The 19,546-nt window shown below is 36.3% G+C and overlaps 1 protein-coding gene across 1 annotated transcript in view; it reads right to left on the bottom strand.

Moving 5' to 3' along the window:
- Positions 1–1,816: 1,816 nt before the first annotated feature.
- The window catches only part of LOC149300564 (solute carrier family 28 member 3-like), a 34,216-nt gene continuing 16,486 nt past the window's right edge, over positions 1,817–19,546 (bottom strand). The window contains exons 9-18 of the mRNA XM_089485045.1: positions 18,955–19,035; positions 17,746–17,826; positions 16,256–16,381; positions 15,834–15,964; positions 14,940–15,108; positions 12,651–12,848; positions 12,120–12,201; positions 11,180–11,278; positions 10,834–10,960; positions 1,817–1,871 (exon numbers count right to left, since the gene is read on the bottom strand). Of these exons, the coding sequence (XP_089341171.1) occupies positions 1,817–1,871; positions 10,834–10,960; positions 11,180–11,278; positions 12,120–12,201; positions 12,651–12,848; positions 14,940–15,108; positions 15,834–15,964; positions 16,256–16,381; positions 17,746–17,826; positions 18,955–19,035 (1,149 nt within the window). The remainder of the gene's footprint in view (positions 1,872–10,833; positions 10,961–11,179; positions 11,279–12,119; positions 12,202–12,650; positions 12,849–14,939; positions 15,109–15,833; positions 15,965–16,255; positions 16,382–17,745; positions 17,827–18,954; positions 19,036–19,546) is intronic.

Here is a 19,546-nt window from a genome sequence, read left to right as displayed (position 1 = left end):
TAGCCTTCCGAACCCTGTTGGAGGGTCGTGCAGTGAGGATACAGTCGGACAACACTACGACAGTCGCATACATAAACAGGCAGGGGGGTACACGGGTAAGGAGCCTTCAGGTTCTTTGCTCTGTGTTGATGAGTTGGGCCCAGCTTCATCTGGAAGACATATCGGCTACACACATAAGAGGCTGCGACAATACCATTGCGGACGATGTCAGCAGGCTAAGATGGTCACAAGCAGAGTGGTCTTTAACCAGGGGGACCTTCGCCTCCCTGGTGTCAAGATTTGGCCTCCCAGAGATAGATCTGATGGCGTCCAGGAGAAACAGGAAAGTTCCAATTTTTGCCTCTCTCAACAGGCAAGATTCACCAGACTTCCTGGATGGTCTGTCCATGAAGTGGGATTTCCGTCTGGGTTATGTTTTTCCTCCGGTCGCATTGATTCCCCGCGTCCTCCAGAAGATCCGTTCAGACAGAGCCCGGGTCTTAGCCATCGTCCCATACTGGCCAAACCGCAGCTGGTTCTCTCTCCTAAAACAACTAAGTCTAACGTGTTGGGAACTGCCTCCTTTGGATCACTTGCTGGACGATGGGGCTCTGCATCTGGAGCATCTCCAGATGTTCAAGTTGACGGCCTGGCTACTGCAAGGATTATTCTGCGTGGTCAAGGTGTTGAGGATGATCTTTCTGACTGGCTGTTGAAATCTGTTAGAGGATCTACTTCAAGGATTTATTTTCGGATCTGGAAGAAGTTCCTTCTCTGGTATGCCTCAAGGGATTTTTCGGTTTTTCCTCCTACAGTCAACTCCATTTTACTGTTTTTAAAGGATGGATTTTCCGCGGGCCTCAGTGTCTTGACCCTAAAAGGTCAGATTTCGGCTCTTTTTTTCTGGAAGACCTAGCTTCTCATTTAGTAGTCAGACGGTTTTTTAAGGCCATCACCATTCAGCGTCCTCCGAGGAGAGCTCACTTTCCAGCTTGGGATCTTACAGTGGTTCTTCACTCTCTCTGCTCGCCTCCATTTGAACCTTTGGAGGAAGTTCCATTGAAGATCTTATCGTTTAAGACTGTGTTTTTGGTGGCCATTACTTCCGCCAAACGTGTGGGAGAAATCCAAGCCCTTTCATCCTCTGAGAAGTTTACCATCTTCCATCAAGATAAAGTTGTGCTCCACCTTCAGCCTTCCTTTCTTCTGAAAGTTTTATCCAAATCCACTATTAATCAGCCATTAGTTCTCCATCATTTTTTCCGTCTCCCTCCTCTCCGGAAGAAGCTAAATGGCACATGTTTGATGTCAAGAGAGCCCTTGAGTTGTATATTTCTAGGACTTCCGCCATCCGTTCCACTGACCAACTGTTCGTTACTTGGTCTGGTCGTTCAGCGGGGAAGGCTGCCTCAAAGGCTTCCCTGGCAAGATGGATCACGGAAACTATTCGTATGGGCTACCAAGTCTCTGACGTTCATCTTTTGTCTCCTGTCACGGCCCACTCCACCAGGGCTGTGTCTGCTTCATGGGCTGAGAAGGCTTCTGCTTCACCAGAAGATATTTGCAAGGCGGCTACTTGGTCATCATTCACTACCTTTGTTCGTCACTACCGGCTAGACGTCTTCTCATCCTCTGCAGCGGATTTCGGGCGTAAGGTGCTCCAGGCAGTTGTTTCCTAGGAGTTTGTTGCCCTCCCATTCTTCAGGGATCTTGGTACATCCCAATCGTACTATTATTTTTTGCAAGCAGTTTTGGTGTTCTTGTTATTTACTGGATGCGTTCAGGGTGAGCCTGGTTTTATGGGTAAGGGGGAGGGTTCCTCTCTATTAACCCTTTTTTATCTGTAGCGTCTTCTTGTCCACATGAAGAGGCTATACCCAATCGTACTGCCACTGTATTAAGGAAAAAGGAATTTACGGTGAGTAAAAAATTTCCATTTTTTCAAAAAACATTTTTGTAACATAACAAATAATACAAAATTATACATAGTAAATACAAAAGCATACTTGAATTTAACAGCATAGTCTGAATAAAACAAAAGAAAAGGGAAAACAGGGAAGGGGGGTTGGCAACATACAAATAATACATGTCAAAAAAGGCAAGAATATTCAATATATACAAAAGAGCAGCAAATCACAAAAATTATAAAGAAAAAATGAGTGTTAAAATTATGGAATTTCCAACATAAACATTTAAGGATTATTTATTGCAATAGCATTTAACCGTATCTTCCCAAGAACCCCAAGATATACGTAATTCCAGTTTTGAAGAGACTTGTGTGACTCTTGTGGGTCTGGTTTTTTAAATTCTTTACCCTCCTGCAACTGTATTGCTAGTTGTAAGTTTATATAAGATTACTTGGCAACAAATGAAACTTTTTTTCTGGCAGCAATCAATTCAGTTAAACATTTATACTCTTGTAGAGATATTAGATTTCATCAGGCTACTAACCTGGCAACTGCTGCTTATGTTTGAATGTGTTTAGTGTTGCTGAGGATCTCTTGACCCATGAAATATCATTAGTTCAACGGGGCAGCTTTATTTTATTAGTTAACCATTTCCTTTATTTTTAATGAATTAGTAATAATGCTTGCATTTTCTTCTGGGGTAACTTTCCTTACCAGTCACAGCCTCTCGTTTTGAAGCGAATAAAAAATATATATATTTTATTTACCCTTTGGTAAAACCGATCGCCTAGGATCTTATGCGATAAAATGTTAAATAGGAAGGATAATTTTAGCAAACAAGCTTCAGTTGATCGTATAACTCCTCACAGATCCTTCCCCAAGTAGTTGCATTGACCATAAGCATCAAACAAGTAGTTTCATTGACCATAAGCATCAAACAATAAAATATTTAAGCACTTTTGAGCAGTGCTCCTCCTCACCTTTCTGTAAGTCAAATTGTTATGTTACATACTACATATTATGTCCTGTTTACCCATTGTACAGTGCTATGGAAAATGATGACCCTATATGAAACAATGAATAATAAATAATAATAGAATCTCTGTCTTATCTTATCTTTTAAAAATGTCATCATGTTGCCCCTAGATTTATAACTAGTTTTAGAACATTATATCACATTTGTCATGATAAACAATCCTAACTCATCCTCTTTTGTATTAGATACCCCTTAACTATGTCCTACCCCACCATTATTTGACCTAGCTGTCAAGATAAGTCAGGATTTACATTCACAGATCCCAAATATTCTTCATAAGTTGCCACTATAGTCACTCTGTAAGTAAGCTTTTCCGAAAAGGGTTGGAGTTAAACGCTACTTTAAAAATAACTGGTGCTTGCTGGATAACAATTAACAAATCACATCCCACACTAAATTAACCACATTAAAAGGGAAATCACCATAATATTACCCATCATAATCAGCAACATGGCAACACTTTTCTGGTAAAGGTTGCCTGCTAGCCACATTAATTAATATGTACCAGTTTTTGTTTTTTTAATACCATAATGTTTATCTTGGAATTCACTCATAAGCACTTGAATAATGAATGACAAGCTCCTACATAGTGACTTGTAAGCTCCTGCTCCTTGACTCCTTGCATGTGAGCCTCGCATTCACTTGACTGCATTTCTTTTGTTAATTTCTAAGTTTCTGTACGAGTTGAGTGGTTGTTGCTTACTTTGAGTCATGTTAGTTGAGTTCACCCTTTTAACTCAACTCATGACATAATTTTCAGTGATTCCATTGTTTCAAACTAAACATTGTAACAAATAGAGATTTCTATTCTGATATACAAACACACATTAAATAATAGGTATTGGAAATAGACATGGAGAGTTGTTGTTTTGGAAACAAAATAGAAGGAATGCTTGAAATTGTAACTTGTGGGACAAAAATATTGTCTTAAATGGCTGAACTTGGAAGTATGTGTATTGTTTGTGATGATTCTCTTGGATCAACCAATATCTCAGGAGTGACATAAAAAAAAACCATTATATTGTACCAGTTGTGTTATTAACAGACTTGAAACAACAATAGCCATGGGGCAAAACACTGCCCAGACTTTTTTTCTTTTCTTTTTTCTTCTATTGACAATGTTTCTGTATTCCATTGTGGACATTAAGAGATTTTTTTTCTTTTCTTTAGTTTATAGATTAATCCTTGTTCAATTATTCATGTTTACAGTTGTGTTTCCCCTCTAGATTGTAAGCTTGTGAGCAGGGCTCTCTCCACCAAATGTATCGGTTTGTTTTAGTCTGTCAATTCTTGTCTTGTCATATCCCTTGAATTTATGTATTGTATTAAGCGCTGCGTAAACTGTTGGCGCTATATAAATAAAGGATAATAATAATAATAATTTACAGGAGAGTTGTGGTTACATTAAGCACGATAACGAGCCATCCCTGGTAAGTCTCTCCCAGATGAAGGGATGAGAACGACTTGCATGAAGAATAGTTTAACTGGTAAGGTGACACCTTTTTGTTTTAGAAAGTTCTAAAAAAATATTTTAAAGTGGTAGTTCATAAGCTAAATAATCAATAGAAGTCAATGATTACTCTAGTTCAGAGTCTTCTACGGGGGATCTAATTTTATATGTGGGGTAAATAGGAATCTGAGTGCTTTCCATTCAGCTCCAGAAGATTAAGTCTAATTTTAAATCCATTATCGCAGTGCACAAAAATTGGCAGAACTAATTTGCAATATTTTTTAATAGAAAACTGTTTCAAAGAATATTTATACCATCTATTTTTGTATGGTCAATGAGAGAACTGGGTTATGAGTTGAAAGAGAACTAAATGCTCTTTTGGTAATAACTCCCCAATGAAATTAATGTTTCAAAGCCCACTTTCTATTAGACTAGCAAGATGATGGAGGGGGTTAAGAATATCTATAAAAGGGAAAAATTCCAACCCCCACCCTCTTTAAATCACTAATTACTATATAATTCAGTTACAAAAAACACACTAAGAAACATAGTTATGTACTTTATAATAGTGCCCAAGATCTTTCAGTCTTTTTACCTTGTCTAGTACTGCCCTGCATGGTCACATATACATATTAGACGACAGACATGGTTGTATTGGAAGCTTATACTGCTTTCTTTAATAGAGATGTTTTACATTTTTCATAAAACAGTGTTTCATAAATCAACTCACCCTAACTTATTGTAAGTAGAAACTGAATGCTGATTTTGCACAGATGATTCTAATTATGTTTTTGTTTAGTAATATTTAAAGACATTGAGCTTACTGCAATTGCTGTAATGCTGTTTACAAACATAGGAAACAAATGTTAGGACCATGGCGTAGAATGTACATTGCAAAAACGTACCTGAAGGACCAATGATTTAAACTGCACCATGATTTCTGCACTATGATTGCGTAAGGAAGTGCCTATGGAACAAATCCCGAGGTTGTAGAGGTGATGGAATCTTTTCTTCGTAGTTTCTATTCACTGCCTTTACTATGCAAACCCTGACATGTTTCTCTTGCAGTAAGGGCTGACCTGGCCCTATATAATTAATTATTCCCTTTGTTTGGTGACCATTCTAGAAATCTCACTGATTAAACTACCCATTATGCAGTTCCAGCATAGTCCACATTTTCAGAGTTGGCGTTTCATTATCTATAGAGAAGTTGAGTGTTTAGTGAGTAAACATGTTACAATGGTTTTCTAGCAAAGAGGCTCATAAAATATTTCCTGAATTTTAGCACTTATAGACAAAAGCAGTGCCATTTAGAAGAAAATCAATAATTTGCCATGGATCACATCCTCTGAATGACACTATGGTAGGAAAAGGTACAGTGAAAACTCAATATGACCTAACAACCCTTTTCTAAGAGTTTAACTATGTTATGTTAGTTTATTCGTCATTAACACAGGGCAAATAGGGCAGCTGTCCTGGGCACAGGTTTATCATAGAGACCCACAACTGAAGTCCCTTTGGTCCTCACAGTGAGGAAGTATTACCCTGTCTCATTGGTAGGTAGCAACATGCAGAGGGATCATCAGAGCTGACTGCTTGCAACAAGTAGAACTGGGTTGGGGGCTTACATGTAGAGCATGCCCAGGCTCCCATGATCAAAAGGCCATGCTATTTGCGCTGTAGTTAGTGATGAACATCAAGAAAGCAAATGAAAAAAGATAGTCTATTATGAGGGATCATGGAATGGGTGAGTGTGTGAGTTCTGAACTCATGGAATGAATTCTTTTATTATATGTAAAATAATTATAGCTAAGGAAGTACACAAAATGAAAACATGTATTTTGTAAATTCTCCATTAATTTACCCTATTCTCAAAATTATAGTTACATTTGTCTGTCTAGGATATAAAGATAACATAAAATATAACCTAACACAAGTTGGTGAGGATAACATAGAGTCAGTTTGGGTTACTTTACAATTTGGTAAATGTGCAGTAACTCATGTAGGTTTAAGTTTAAAGACCCCCTGGACAAGTAGACCAATTGAGGAAATAGCTAAAATTTCAGCGAAGGGTGAAGTTATAATCATGGGTAACTTTAATCTTCCTGATGTGAACTAGAAAACCAAAGTAGCTGGTTGTACCAGTAGTACAGATATTCTATATTCCCTACTGGGATTATCTTTAAAACAAATAGTTGAGGAGCCAACTCATAAGGAGGCCATATTACATTTAGTGTTCACAAATGTTAAGGGATATAACTATAGATTAAAGTTTAGAATCTAGTGATCATGAGTCTGTGTGGTTTAATAAATAAGAATATATTGCTTTCTTCACCCAAACAGTGTTGCTGTAATGCCTCGATGTCAAGGTATTCAGCAACACTGAGATCGGCAGCAGGGGCCACCGTGTGGCCCCTCCCTTAGACGTCTAAAGTGTATGGCGATTGACACCTGATTTAAAAGAGCTTAGGAGCCGATCTACGGTGTTGCTGAAATGCCTCAATAGTTTTATAATTAAGTAAATAAGTCATACTTTTCTATATTTTTATCACATTTTATGATTTGTAATTAGTACATAAAGACATAAATTGTACACTGTTCAAAAATATTAAGTGTTTTGTTAAGGATTCAATATTATTATTATATATAATTATGCAAGTATTATTATGCCATTCAGGTTCCCACACAGTTTTTAAATAATGTTTTCTGTACAGCACAATATGTTAAATATTGCAATAAAAGAAAAAATGTAGTGCTGGGAAAAATGTGATTGAAGACACCTTCACTTTAACCGATACAAGCTATATCCATCTTTCTTTGCTCTATGCATAAACGTATGAGAAAACAGAGTTTTGGCATCACCTAGTGGCTGAAAACGGTTTTTAGAAAACCACACATACAAGCTTGTAAAAAAAAAAAAGGGTGTTATTTAGTGAAATAAGCTCAGTTTACAAAGAAATACGCTGGTTTACATTGTAAATTGACAACATGGAGTTCGGTTGTGAAATGTAACATTTTAATTAATTTAACTAGGTTGACCTTTGAACTTGTAACTAAGAGATATTTAAAGTGGTTAAATGGGTTACTCTTTACATTTAAATACAAATAAAACTACTAAACCAAGTATTTTCTGTTAAATAAGTAAATATGCACAAATGAGAGGTAATAATTGCCTTCTCACTTTCGGTTTGTGGTATGGTTCGGAAATTCTGTATTAGAAATAATTGTGCTATAAAACTAATTATAAATTAAGTACAAATGAGGTAAATTAATATTTATATGATTATATTAATATGTAACATTTAACAAGCAATGTTATTACAAAAACATTTAGGTTAATTCTAAATTTAGTAATCACCCACCTTTAAAATGGCTGCCATCAGCAACAATATTTTCCTGACTGAAACTTACATAAGTACATAAAACTAAACAGTCTCTGGAGGCTTGAAAGCATTTTACAAAAGTAACTCATACTTCTTATTTGATACACATACCATGTTTCATTTTTTTGATTGTAAGTATAAAGCAAGAAATTTTACCAGTTAACAAGTTTATTACATGAAGCACAATATAAAAAAAACACATATAAAAGTATTTTGAAGGAAATTGTTGTGGCTTTCAAATTTCACCCAAATTATTTATCTGCATATATATGATTTTTCTTCTAAAACACGCTTTTGCACTGTACACAGGCCTTCACATTTATATAAAAATGAAACTGACATGCTCCATTACAAAATATGCATCTACTATGTATTCATTTCACATTTCTATTAACAATTAGCACAACCAGTGTGCTTCCGCCAAATTACAATGGGAGTTCTGCTGAGCAAAATGAGACAAAAGCATAATTTCCTAACACCAATAACTAAAGCATACCTGCTCCACTTTCCATCCAGTAAAATGTATTGAAGTCCATGCAAACTGGTCTCCAATATGCATTAATAAATAAAAAAACACAAATTGGAGTGTAGACGGTTTCTTATAACTCCAGAAAACACTAGCTAAAAATTAACGTAAATCAAAATCTAAACAATATTTTTTTTTTTTTTTGTGGAACGAGTTTAATCCCCGCACATTGTGAGACAAAATTTTAAGAACCATTATCTCTTAAATATAAAACTCTTAGCACACATCGAGTTACATCAGTTCCAAGATTTAGCTAAATGTAGATCTCCCAAGCCAATCTAGTCAGAGAGTAGTGCAATGCGAGCAAGACACCACCCAAATCAAAGGTACAATTGTGGGAGGCAGTGAAAACTGAAAAAGCATGTAACAAATGACATACGATGCAAATTTGTATGACATTATCAAAATAAAAATATAGTTGCCAATAGGGGAAGGATAGGGAAAAATCTAAACGAAAAATAAACAAGAAAAAAGAAAATAAAAGTACAAAAACATGTTAGGCCATGAGTGAGAATACTGGTCATAAAATACTGACCCAGCACCCATAAAAAAACCAGGCCTACAAGGGGGGGGGGCATGTAAATAAAGACACAGCAAAATTAAGGGAGAGAGAAAAAAGGAGAAAAACTAACCCCGAGGCAGTCGATTGTCGTACCAGATTTTAAGCAGCAGAAGTTGTTGGGAAATACTCACTATTACTTATAGAACAATTTAATTGTGCTTGTAATGCATATTTGGGGTACTTTTTCTCCAAATTGGGAGATTTTTATTTAAGTAAAATATAAATCACACACATTTATATGAAAAAGAAAAATATGATGGCTATAAAAATACAAGAAAGTAAAAACATGCTAAACAGAAATGAGGCTATACAGGTTTGAAGACACTTTAAAGGAGATATTAAGTAGACTTGTGCATTCGTCTTCGGGCGAACATGAAAACGAACACGAAGAGTTAACAGTCTGTACGAGCGACCCTATTGGTCGCCAGCAGAGCCCCCTGCTGACGACCAATAGAGTTGCTCATACGTACATTTAAACTCCTGGCGCCAGAGCTGCGTTAACCCCGTATTAACCCCTTAACCGGGGAAACGAAGAAAAACAGAACACGAAGAATGTCCACGAATATTCGCCCTAAGAGAAGACGGGAACGGGCGAATATTCGCGGAATACGAAGATTTTTTTCCCCCCGAAGACGAGCACGAAGACGAACACGAAGAGCCCCCTGGTGCCCAAGTCTAATATTAAGATCTTAGAAACTGCACATATAAATCCGCTACAACATGGCAGGAAAGCCTGTATCTGTCAATGGGTTAAAATAACAGCATTACCTAAAATGAAAAGTGTTCACAAAACAAAATGTACTGTAGGCTTCCAGCAAACACCTTTATTGGCTGACATATAATGGATTGCAAGCTTTCAAGATTATCTAGATCTCTTCTTCGGGCATTATATACTGGTATACATATTATACAGGTATAATATAGCTAAGGAAGAGACCTAGATAGTCTAAAAAGCTGGCATCCATTATACGTCAGTTAGCCAATGAAGGTCTCATCTGTACTAAATTTGCTTTCCTTCTTTCTATGTCTAACACGGTACAACTGTAAACCGTCCAATAAGTGTGCAGGACAGTTTTATCTCCATTAAATTAGGCAGGCTTAATGAATGAGAGATATAAGGTATATATTTACTGAGCAGCGGAATACCTGAGAATGAAAATAGATGTAGACAGTATTAGATCCACAATGCCACCTAGGGTCCTGCCTAGGGCACTTGACAATATGGGTTTCCTACCACAGACTACAGCAAGCAGTAAATGCTGTGTCTACTCATTGCAGTCCCTATATTCTATCAAATAATAATGCAGGGATTGGGGCCCTTAGTTGGTACCCTGCCAAGGGACCAATTGTATGTTAAACTGCCAGTGCAGTTTGGGCCTGTCAGACCTGTTTTAGGTAAGGTTTGAACCAGCCAGCCAAACATTTATTTGATGACATAATTGGTTCTAAAGAAATCCATTGTAGTGGCTCTGAGAAGGAGTGCTCATACCCATATGAGCACTTTGATAATACTGTCTACAACATCTTATTTCCTTTCCACAATCAACTTAAACATATGGTAACAACCAGCTGCAATTAAAAGATGTCGATTCTGTCAAACGGCAGCAACCGGTTAATGCACCAATGCTGTAATTTCCTCCGATGGAAAAATTTCCTGGATTTCCAGCGACTGCCCTACAAAGAAGAACGTAAACAATGTGAATAAACCCCAGACCCAAGCATTTCAACCTGAGGGACTACAACTGTTTTCCATACATGGTGAAATGATCAATATTTTCACCTCAATAGACGAGTAACATGCAAGGAGAGGGCATGAATTAACTCACTCTTCTTGAAAGGTCACAATTCTGAAATTGGTATTTACTATTAACTAGTATGGAACACTGCTTATCTCTCAGTAAAGCACAGACATATAGATAATATATATATTAGGCTACTTCAGAGAAATATATATATATATATATATATATATATATATAGATATACAAACCATTTATAGAGGTCCAGGCAACAGTCAGCTATTTCTGGTGATTTAGTTGGTAAACTTGTTGAATTGATAAATGCATTTTCTAAGAAGTCCTGGCACGTGTTTTGTAAAACTGGTGGAGTTAATATTCCTACAAAAATCAGGTAGTAGGGTGTTAGTTACATTCATGAGATTCTTTAACATTTGTATTTCATAACAGAAACTATCCAAAAAATGGAAAAAACTACTAATGACCACAATAGTATTAGAAATCTAATAGCTGATTTTCAACACTGACCTTTTTTAAATCAATTTCCAAATGCAATATCAAGCTATCCATTCATTAAATGAATATGCAAATATAGAGTACCTGCAATGCAAGCAGTCATGAAACAGGCTACCGTGCCAGCAATCATAGCTCTGATGGCACCTCCTGCAATGTCCCCTTTTCGGCTTGGAGCCATTGAGGCTGATAATAGAAAGGAGAAAGTATTTTAAGACAGAAATTCTGATTTTACTGTACAATTGTAATGTCTTGGCCCATTTTTTTTTTACATTTTTCATGGTTTTCGTTAAAGGGTTTAAGAAATTGAGAAGTGGCTGATAAAGCTGACTGAAAACTGGTTGTGCATAAACAAGGGCAGTGCATTCTGGGATTTGCACTGTGGTCCTATCACTGCACGCTGTGGTCTCTTCACTAAAGGGAGAGCTGACAGAGGAGCTTGTGGGAGTGTTGAGCTCCTTGACTTCAGTATACATTACGAAGGAAGAGTCTGCTGCAGGAAGAGCTTGATTAGTCATGTATAATGTAAAGTTAAGTCATCAAGATCAAAGTCTCTTCACATGTTAAATTATGCATTATATCGGGCCAGGTCGATCCTTCATCCTACTGGAGAAATGTGCTACTGTTGGCCCTAGACAGCTATAATTGACAGCGAGGTGATGGAACTGAAACCATAACCTTGTCAACGCTCACTTTAATGAAGTTATATTTGCACAGCAAAGGCATACATATATTATATAACATGTATATTAGAAGCAATTTATTGCTCTCAAAGCAGAGATCATTTTTATTCTTTTTTCTTTGTTTGTTTATGTTTAAATGTTCCCTACTGTCATTTACACAAAGGATTAGCTAAAGCATGCAAGGCTTCCAAACTCTCTCCTGCTAAAGCAGCTCTAAAGTATTGCACACATGCATAATATGCCTAATAACAACAGCACAAAATCACCATAAGTATAGAATGATAAAAAGTATACATTCATAGGTAAATAAGTAAATGCACACAAAAAAACAATATCAACCCTACTTAATCCTCCAATAGTAATTCCTAAAGAGCCAAAGTTTGCGAATCCACATAAGGCGTACGTTGCAATTGTTTCAGAACGAACCTGTTTGAGCAGACACAATAAACCCAATTAGTTTTAACTAAATGCAGAATAAAATCGGTTAAACGCACAATGAATGGGCAAAACTTAACAAGAAACCCTCATTGAGTTGATATGGGTTTCAATTTAATTAATGAAAATTAATTTAAAGAACCTGCTGCGGGGTTGCCGAGTCTTTAATACACAGGGATTCACCTTGAATTTCGGATCTGAACTATCCTATATGTCCAATGTGATACATGAAGGATGTCTCTTTACTGTGATACTGAGTGAACTAAGAATTGCTTCTGACTTGTTACCATATCATATGGCACACAAGAGTTTTGTCCATGCTTCAATCTACACTTTTCATATTTTTTTTATTTCTTAACCTTCCTGAATGAAATAAATAGTTCAACAAATACCAAATACAGATAAACATAAAAGGGAAAAAACAAATATACAATACATACCGACATAAATTGTTTGATTCCATCTATGTAGAGGGGTCCACCTTCTTTCCGCTTTGTGATCAGACCAGCCAGGTATTCATAAGCCACAAACTCATTAAAAAATGTCTTGTATCCGATAAGTTTTCCGACTATGAAACTGTCTTCCCAGTCCACTCCCATCACAAATGAAAATGGCATGAAGACATATGAGCATATTACCTGATCAATAAAGTCGATTGATTATATTATTATTAAATGGGACTGTTATTTTGCAAAAAATACATCTGTCATCTTGATTTATAGCTCTCCTCTTAGTCCTCATGGACCAACAATAGTCCTGGTTTTATGTCAGTTCCTCTTGAAATACAAATGGACAATCCCTAAATCTGTTGGTGGTCATTGAGGACAGGTTCACAAACTAGTTAACTAAGGTACAAGTTGTTGAAATGGATAACTTGAATGGTAACTCAAAAGTAATGGACTGCGTAGACTTCAACAAAAACTTGTAAATTCACAAAAAAATGAGTGAAGGGCTGACAGTTAACTTGGCTTGAGTTGCTGCTGAGATTTAAACATCAAGTCTACCAGATGAGTTCACAGTCATATATGTCATGCAGGAGAATAGAGTAGGCAGTCACATTGGGGTTATAGTAGATTATCCATTTGGGTATTTCTATTAAGTTTAATGGAGTTCTGAGTCAACATGCCTCCTTCTTTTTTTAAACTTGACTGTCAATGTAATTTCTGTGAATAGATAAATTGCGATGCTTTTTATAACCTAATCCTGTATGAACGAATACTGTTGATACTGGGGTACTGTTTAAAAAGTGTTACATTCAGCAAAGTAAGTGGAACAAATAACAGACCAAGCTTAAACAGAATAAACATTTCTAACCTTATCAGTTAAGTTGTTATTGTTTAAATATTATATTTAAGTTTAACTTTTTCCATTGGAGAACAAGTAGAAAATATTTCCTATGGAGTAGACACTATTTGTAAAATGATTATAGTAAATTATATTTACCTGTAACTCTCTTACATTATATGTAATTTAGATTTCATAATGGAGCTTTTTACTATTGTTCCATTTGAAACGATGAGAATGAAGGACAAAGCCCATTTCTGGCCATTAGAAGGATTCAATGTTGGCTAATAATTAGATGTAATTATTTGTAACCAGAACCTTAAAAGTGGGAACACAAGATTACTTAATGTTCAGTAGAATAATGCGGCGCGTTAGACTAACTAAAAGAGACTGCTATAATTTTTGGTTGTTTTAGTTGTCTGCCTTGGCATAAATCTATTTGATGAAGAAGTATGAATAAAATTAACAAATACCAATTACAGCATTCCCTTTCCTGATATGATTAACCCATAATTAGTAAAGAACACCTATTATTATCTTTTATTTATATAGCGCCAACAATTTACGCAGCGCTTGATACAATACATATATTCAAGGGGTATGAAAAGATGAGAATTGACAGACTAAGACAAACCTATGTTAATAACACCTTTGTAAATATAGAGACTGAAAGAATAATGTGTAGTACACTCTATAAAAGGGGTTGATTAACAATAGACTCCTCTAGTATGTGGGTAACCCACTCTGCCACTAAACAGCCAGTCCAATCAGTGCTTCAATGGGTCATTATTATTATTAATAATAATAATACTATTATCTTTTGTTTATATAGTGCCAACAATTTATGAACAAGAAAAAAATATGACTGGTATGAAGCCACATATATCTTAACATGCTTGTAGACATACTGTTTTATTCTGTTGATCTTCACATCCTGGGAGTTATATGTGAAAAGTAATTTTGGACAAAATGATCATTTTTTTTAAGTAAGTGTATATCTAGTGGGAGAAGCAATACTATTGATTCCCTGAGATGCATGTTTGCTCTAAGGGTTCACGGGGCTTTTTTGTCCTTCTCTCGCTTGTCATGGTCTCTGCATCGCTGAAAGGAAAGTAGTGCTGGGATATGACATCACAGTTTAACTGCATAACTCAACTATGCAGACAGCAGGAACATATGGGAGAGAGAGCGGTAATCAGCAGCACCCAACTTGCCCTTGCCTAAGAGCAGCCATGCATGGCATCAATGTTTATACAAAATTGAATAGAGTAGATTATGAGAAGAAATTATGGGAACAGGCAATTCTATGCACATAAGTCAGTAAAACATTAAGATAAAAATAATTCTAAAGTAGAAAACAATTGTTCAGTTGGGTTGATGCATAAAACCTCATTTATAAATTGAATATAAGTAACTTGCTTTATTGGCAGCAGACTTATACGTACCTCAAAACTTAACTGTGGATAGTCAAACATATTTCCTAGCCAAGAAAGGACTGCATTGAAGAAAGCCAAGAGTGAAAGGAAGGCCATCAGGTTTACTGCTATGTTCGCCACCAGAGGAATAGAGGCAGAAGCACCTTGACTTGCAGCTTCTAATATATTTCGAGCATCCCTGATGGCAGTAAAATATAATATGTAAGAGATGGAAGGACAAACAGACGGTATAATACATAGACCAGGGATAGGCAAAGTGTCCGTACAAGGATACCAGTGTCCTTGGCAAGGGTTGTGAAGGTCCATAGAACATTGTTAAATTGTCCACCACAGACCCCAGTTAATATCCACCATGAGCAATATTGGTGCCTATCGCTGACATAGACTAACATGTACCAGCCAAATGCCTGGGGAAATTGAAAACTCACTAGACTGGACTTATCCACACTGATCATTGGGATTAAATAACTTAATATGATGGAAATGGGTGGGTCTGTAGACTTTATGGTCACAATTAGTGTACAGAGCGGTCAAGATTTAGTAGCTGGGTACGTTGAAGTATGCATTATATCTCCACTTGGAGATTGAGGTGCCATATTGGACATCTGGAATTAAGCGGTTAAAGTGTCTTTGGCACTAGAAAAGTACAAGTTGAAATAATGTTTCATATCAGGGCTCAATATTAGAAAACAATGTCATATGAATCTGTGTTTTTTTTGAGACCAAACAATATATTTAGCAAAATGGACTTTAATGTTCACATAAAATGTAAGCTCTGTATTACCCTCCTGTAAAGTGCTTAATATAGTACAGCAATTCATTATACCAGTGCTGCCAATATGTAGATGGACGCCTGGTTTTTCCCATGATTCTTGGAAAACGTTTGACAGTAGATCTACTTGCCCTTTCTCCAGCTTAAGTCCACTTTGCATATTGACTCGTACAGGTTCTGTTTCTGGCCAAAAAAGCTTTCCCACAGCCAGTGCTGCTGGGGCCGACATCACAGAGGCTGTTAGCAAGTGGGAAGACGATACCTGCAATTTCACAATGAAAAAATGGATAGACATTTGATACTTCATTGACCTTAAAAAAAACATATAATATATCAGCTAGTAATTGAAAGAGAAAAAGAATGACATTGATTTAAATTGTACTTGTTACAATTGCTGTATTTAGACAAAATAACCCATTAAGCAACAAATGTACATTTTGAAACATTACATTTTAAAAGCTCGTTATCAGGTAGTGACATAAGAACCACTTGCAACGTTCTTATTGAGTTCCAATGGCTGTTCGTAAAGACAGCGTTTGATGTCTGTACTCACTCCAAAAGAAATGTATGCTCCTAGAACACTTCCTGCAATTGTAGCGAAGCCTGCTGTCATAACTGCATGAATTTCAGATTTTGTTAAATCTTGTAAGTATGGTCGTATTAAAAGAGGAGATTCTGTCTAAAACCAATAAAAACAAATTAAAATGATTAAAATAATAAAGAATTGAATAATGATATAACCATGTATGAACAGGGGAATGGCTCAATACAGAGGGTTCCACTAACAAAGTTTCTACATGATAAACACATTGCATGTATGGAATATATCAATAAGTATTGTATATCCCATGAGATGTCCCAGATGGATGCATTTTTTTTAACTTTCATTACTGGTGAAATACATCTTTTAACACTTATAAAATTGGATAATAACATGTTAAAGGTTCCCTTTTGGGTATATTTTTATCAAGTCACTACGCTTTTCCTAGGGTCCACTTTTTCCAGAGGCCAAAATCTGAATATATGGACAGACCAAGCCAGATTTCATTTGTGCAGCCATACCTAATCCAGGCTATACAGACCAGGACTAGTGAGGCTACTGCTATCAAGCTTAACACTTGCAATTCAAAATAGTATGCCACAATCAAAGAAGTGTTTACATATCGTTTGTCATATGTACATTTTGTACATGAAGCAGTTCAAGCTAGTGGTTTAAATGAAGAATACTGCAAACATTTATTTTATTTATTGGAATTTGACCAATTTCTCAAAGTCTTACCCACAACCCCAGAACACCCCTCCTAGATCAAATGTGCAAAATGTCTGAATCCTATACTGAGAAGATGATCTAGCTATAAATCACCTTCTAGCATGCCGACATGCTTTATTATGCTACCATAGGAACATTCAGGTATCGGATTTTTTTTTTTTACACCATCGGTCACTGACTGATGAGCAGCATTCTCCCCTATTTGTCTGAGAACTCACTTTTGAAGGTGGAAGAAAGTTTACCACATATAATAGTGTCACATTTAGCCATCACAAAGGGGTTATCCTGTGACCAATTTGCAATCATATATGTCACATGTGATTGACATGTTTAAGGTTAGCAGGAACAGTTTGTGTCTCTTAGGTTGTGCATAATTCATAATTCAAGTTTTTGAATGTTTACTAAAGATCATATTGATAGTTAAGTTAATGGTGTAACTTGAGTGGGAATTGTACAAACCCTGCATTCATTTGCAAGCCATAATTCAACAAGCAATTCTTGAAAACTGATACGAAAATTGATGTTGATGCAAATCCATTTGAATGGAATGCAATATAGATCAGTTGCTGTTGATTGTACAGTCAATTGGGGATTACTGAATGTGTAGAGTTTTAGTGAATAAGCATTTATTAGAAGGAATGAGACATGATTTGGATCTTTGCATGCGCAAAGTACTTATTTCCCAGTGAACAAAAATACATCAATATATTTAATTCAAAATAAATATAAATCAATAAATTTTACTTCCTCTTAAATCAATATAAAAACATTACCTGTCCAACAAATATGTTCCCAGCTGCAACCAATGACTCAGTAGGAGTTGTTGCCATGGTGATTTGCATGATCCAACCAACCTTTCAAAAATCAACCATATAATTAAAACACCTAGAAAATAATTCAGATATTGCTCTATAAAGTTCTAAATATTATTCTTATTAATATCCTTATGTGAGTAGCATTAACAAAAGATATTATAGTCTGCAATATAATAGGAAAAAGAGTGATCTTTTATACTGAACAGCACATCCTTACAATAATAATGATTTATACTATATAAAGCCATGTTATAGGGTTATGAACCAATAGACTTTTAAATGGTAATGCCCCTATTGAATTACTTTTTTTGCACAATGGATACTATATGCCACATGCAACTTATCATGTTAAACATATAACACAGGAAATATATTAATGCTGATTTGAAGGGTCATTTGTATGAAAAGCAATATTTAATGGTCTAACAATGGGAATAGCATGATGTAACCCTATGTGTTGGTGGCCAGCAAGTCTAAGAATTGGCTATACTTGCAATGACACTGATTTGTCAGTTTTTCAGCCTCACGGTAACATTGATAGACAAAGGGTTTTACATTTGTATATTATAGATACAGACAGCTGGCATGGTCATTCCATGGCACGTCATATACTTACCGCCAGTCAGCCCCGGTGCTGGCGCAGTGAGCATCGCGGGGGAGTCAAATGAGAACCTCTTGGGTGCATGCATGTAACGAATCAATGGAAGCACTTTCCTGCTTCAAGCCAACCAGCTGCTTGGAAAGTCAGCTCACAGAGGAGGGGAGGATCTGTAGTTACGGAGCTGCAGCTTCTGCTTTAGGTAAGTATTTTTGTTTTCTTTTTCTTTCCGTAGGGTATTGACGTGTATTAACAGTGTCTGGTTTTGCTAAAAGGCTGTTCCACTTATCTGTCACTCTCTTAGTGAAGTAAAACACCTAAGACTCTGATCCTCCAGTTTTAGACTATTGCGTTTGTCTTAACATTTTTCCTTTTTTGGAATATACTTAACTCTTGTACTTTGTAGAATTATTTTATGCATTTAATTGTTTCTATCAAACCCCCTCTCTTTTCTTTCCTCCAAGCAATAGATCTGTTTGGCTTTCCTGGCAATTTTTATCCTGCGCACCATACGCCATATATGTAGTATTTCTCTGAAATGGTAATAGGACAGAGAAGTTCATGCTTACCTTTTTAATGAGCCATTGCATGAAGCCAATGTGATAAAGCATTGACATAACCGTGCTGAAGAATATCACAATAGGAAGAACCTAAATCATATAAAGAAAATATATAGGAAATTCCACATATCCATGATATCGACATATCCATACAGCCCCTACCCCCAGAAATTTTCAACATGGCCACCATCCTTGCTGTTAAGTGCCGTAATATAATGTCATATCAGAAGGTAGTGTTGGGGCAGATGCACTGTACTATGGAAGCTGTTACGGCTAGGCATAGACTTTCATAGAGCAAATTGGCCAGTTACAGGGAGAGATCTTCTGAATTGGTTTATTGCACAGTGATGAACTGGAGAGTCTGATCACCCAATAAGGCCCTTGATTTTGTTGCAGAAGGATCACTACCCCAGACCTACCACTCTAGGTTACCCCACTGATCATTACCCAACAAGTAACTGTTGTAAGTTAATTGGGTTTACTTGATGCAATATATTACACCCTTTTACAAATAATTTGTGCATGATGGCATTATATAACTCAGTAAGTAATGGGCTTCTCAATAGCCAATACGAAATGGTACGTGACTGTCAGTCCATGT

Source organism: Sceloporus occidentalis, unplaced genomic scaffold (genome assembly GCF_023333645.1).
Source record: "Sceloporus occidentalis isolate IW3139 unplaced genomic scaffold, rSceOcc1.0.p SCAF_24, whole genome shotgun sequence".
Lineage (NCBI taxonomy): Eukaryota > Metazoa > Chordata > Lepidosauria > Squamata > Phrynosomatidae > Sceloporus > Sceloporus occidentalis.
Note: the sequence above shows the minus strand (reverse complement) of the source record. Positions and strands in the feature narration are given on the sequence as shown.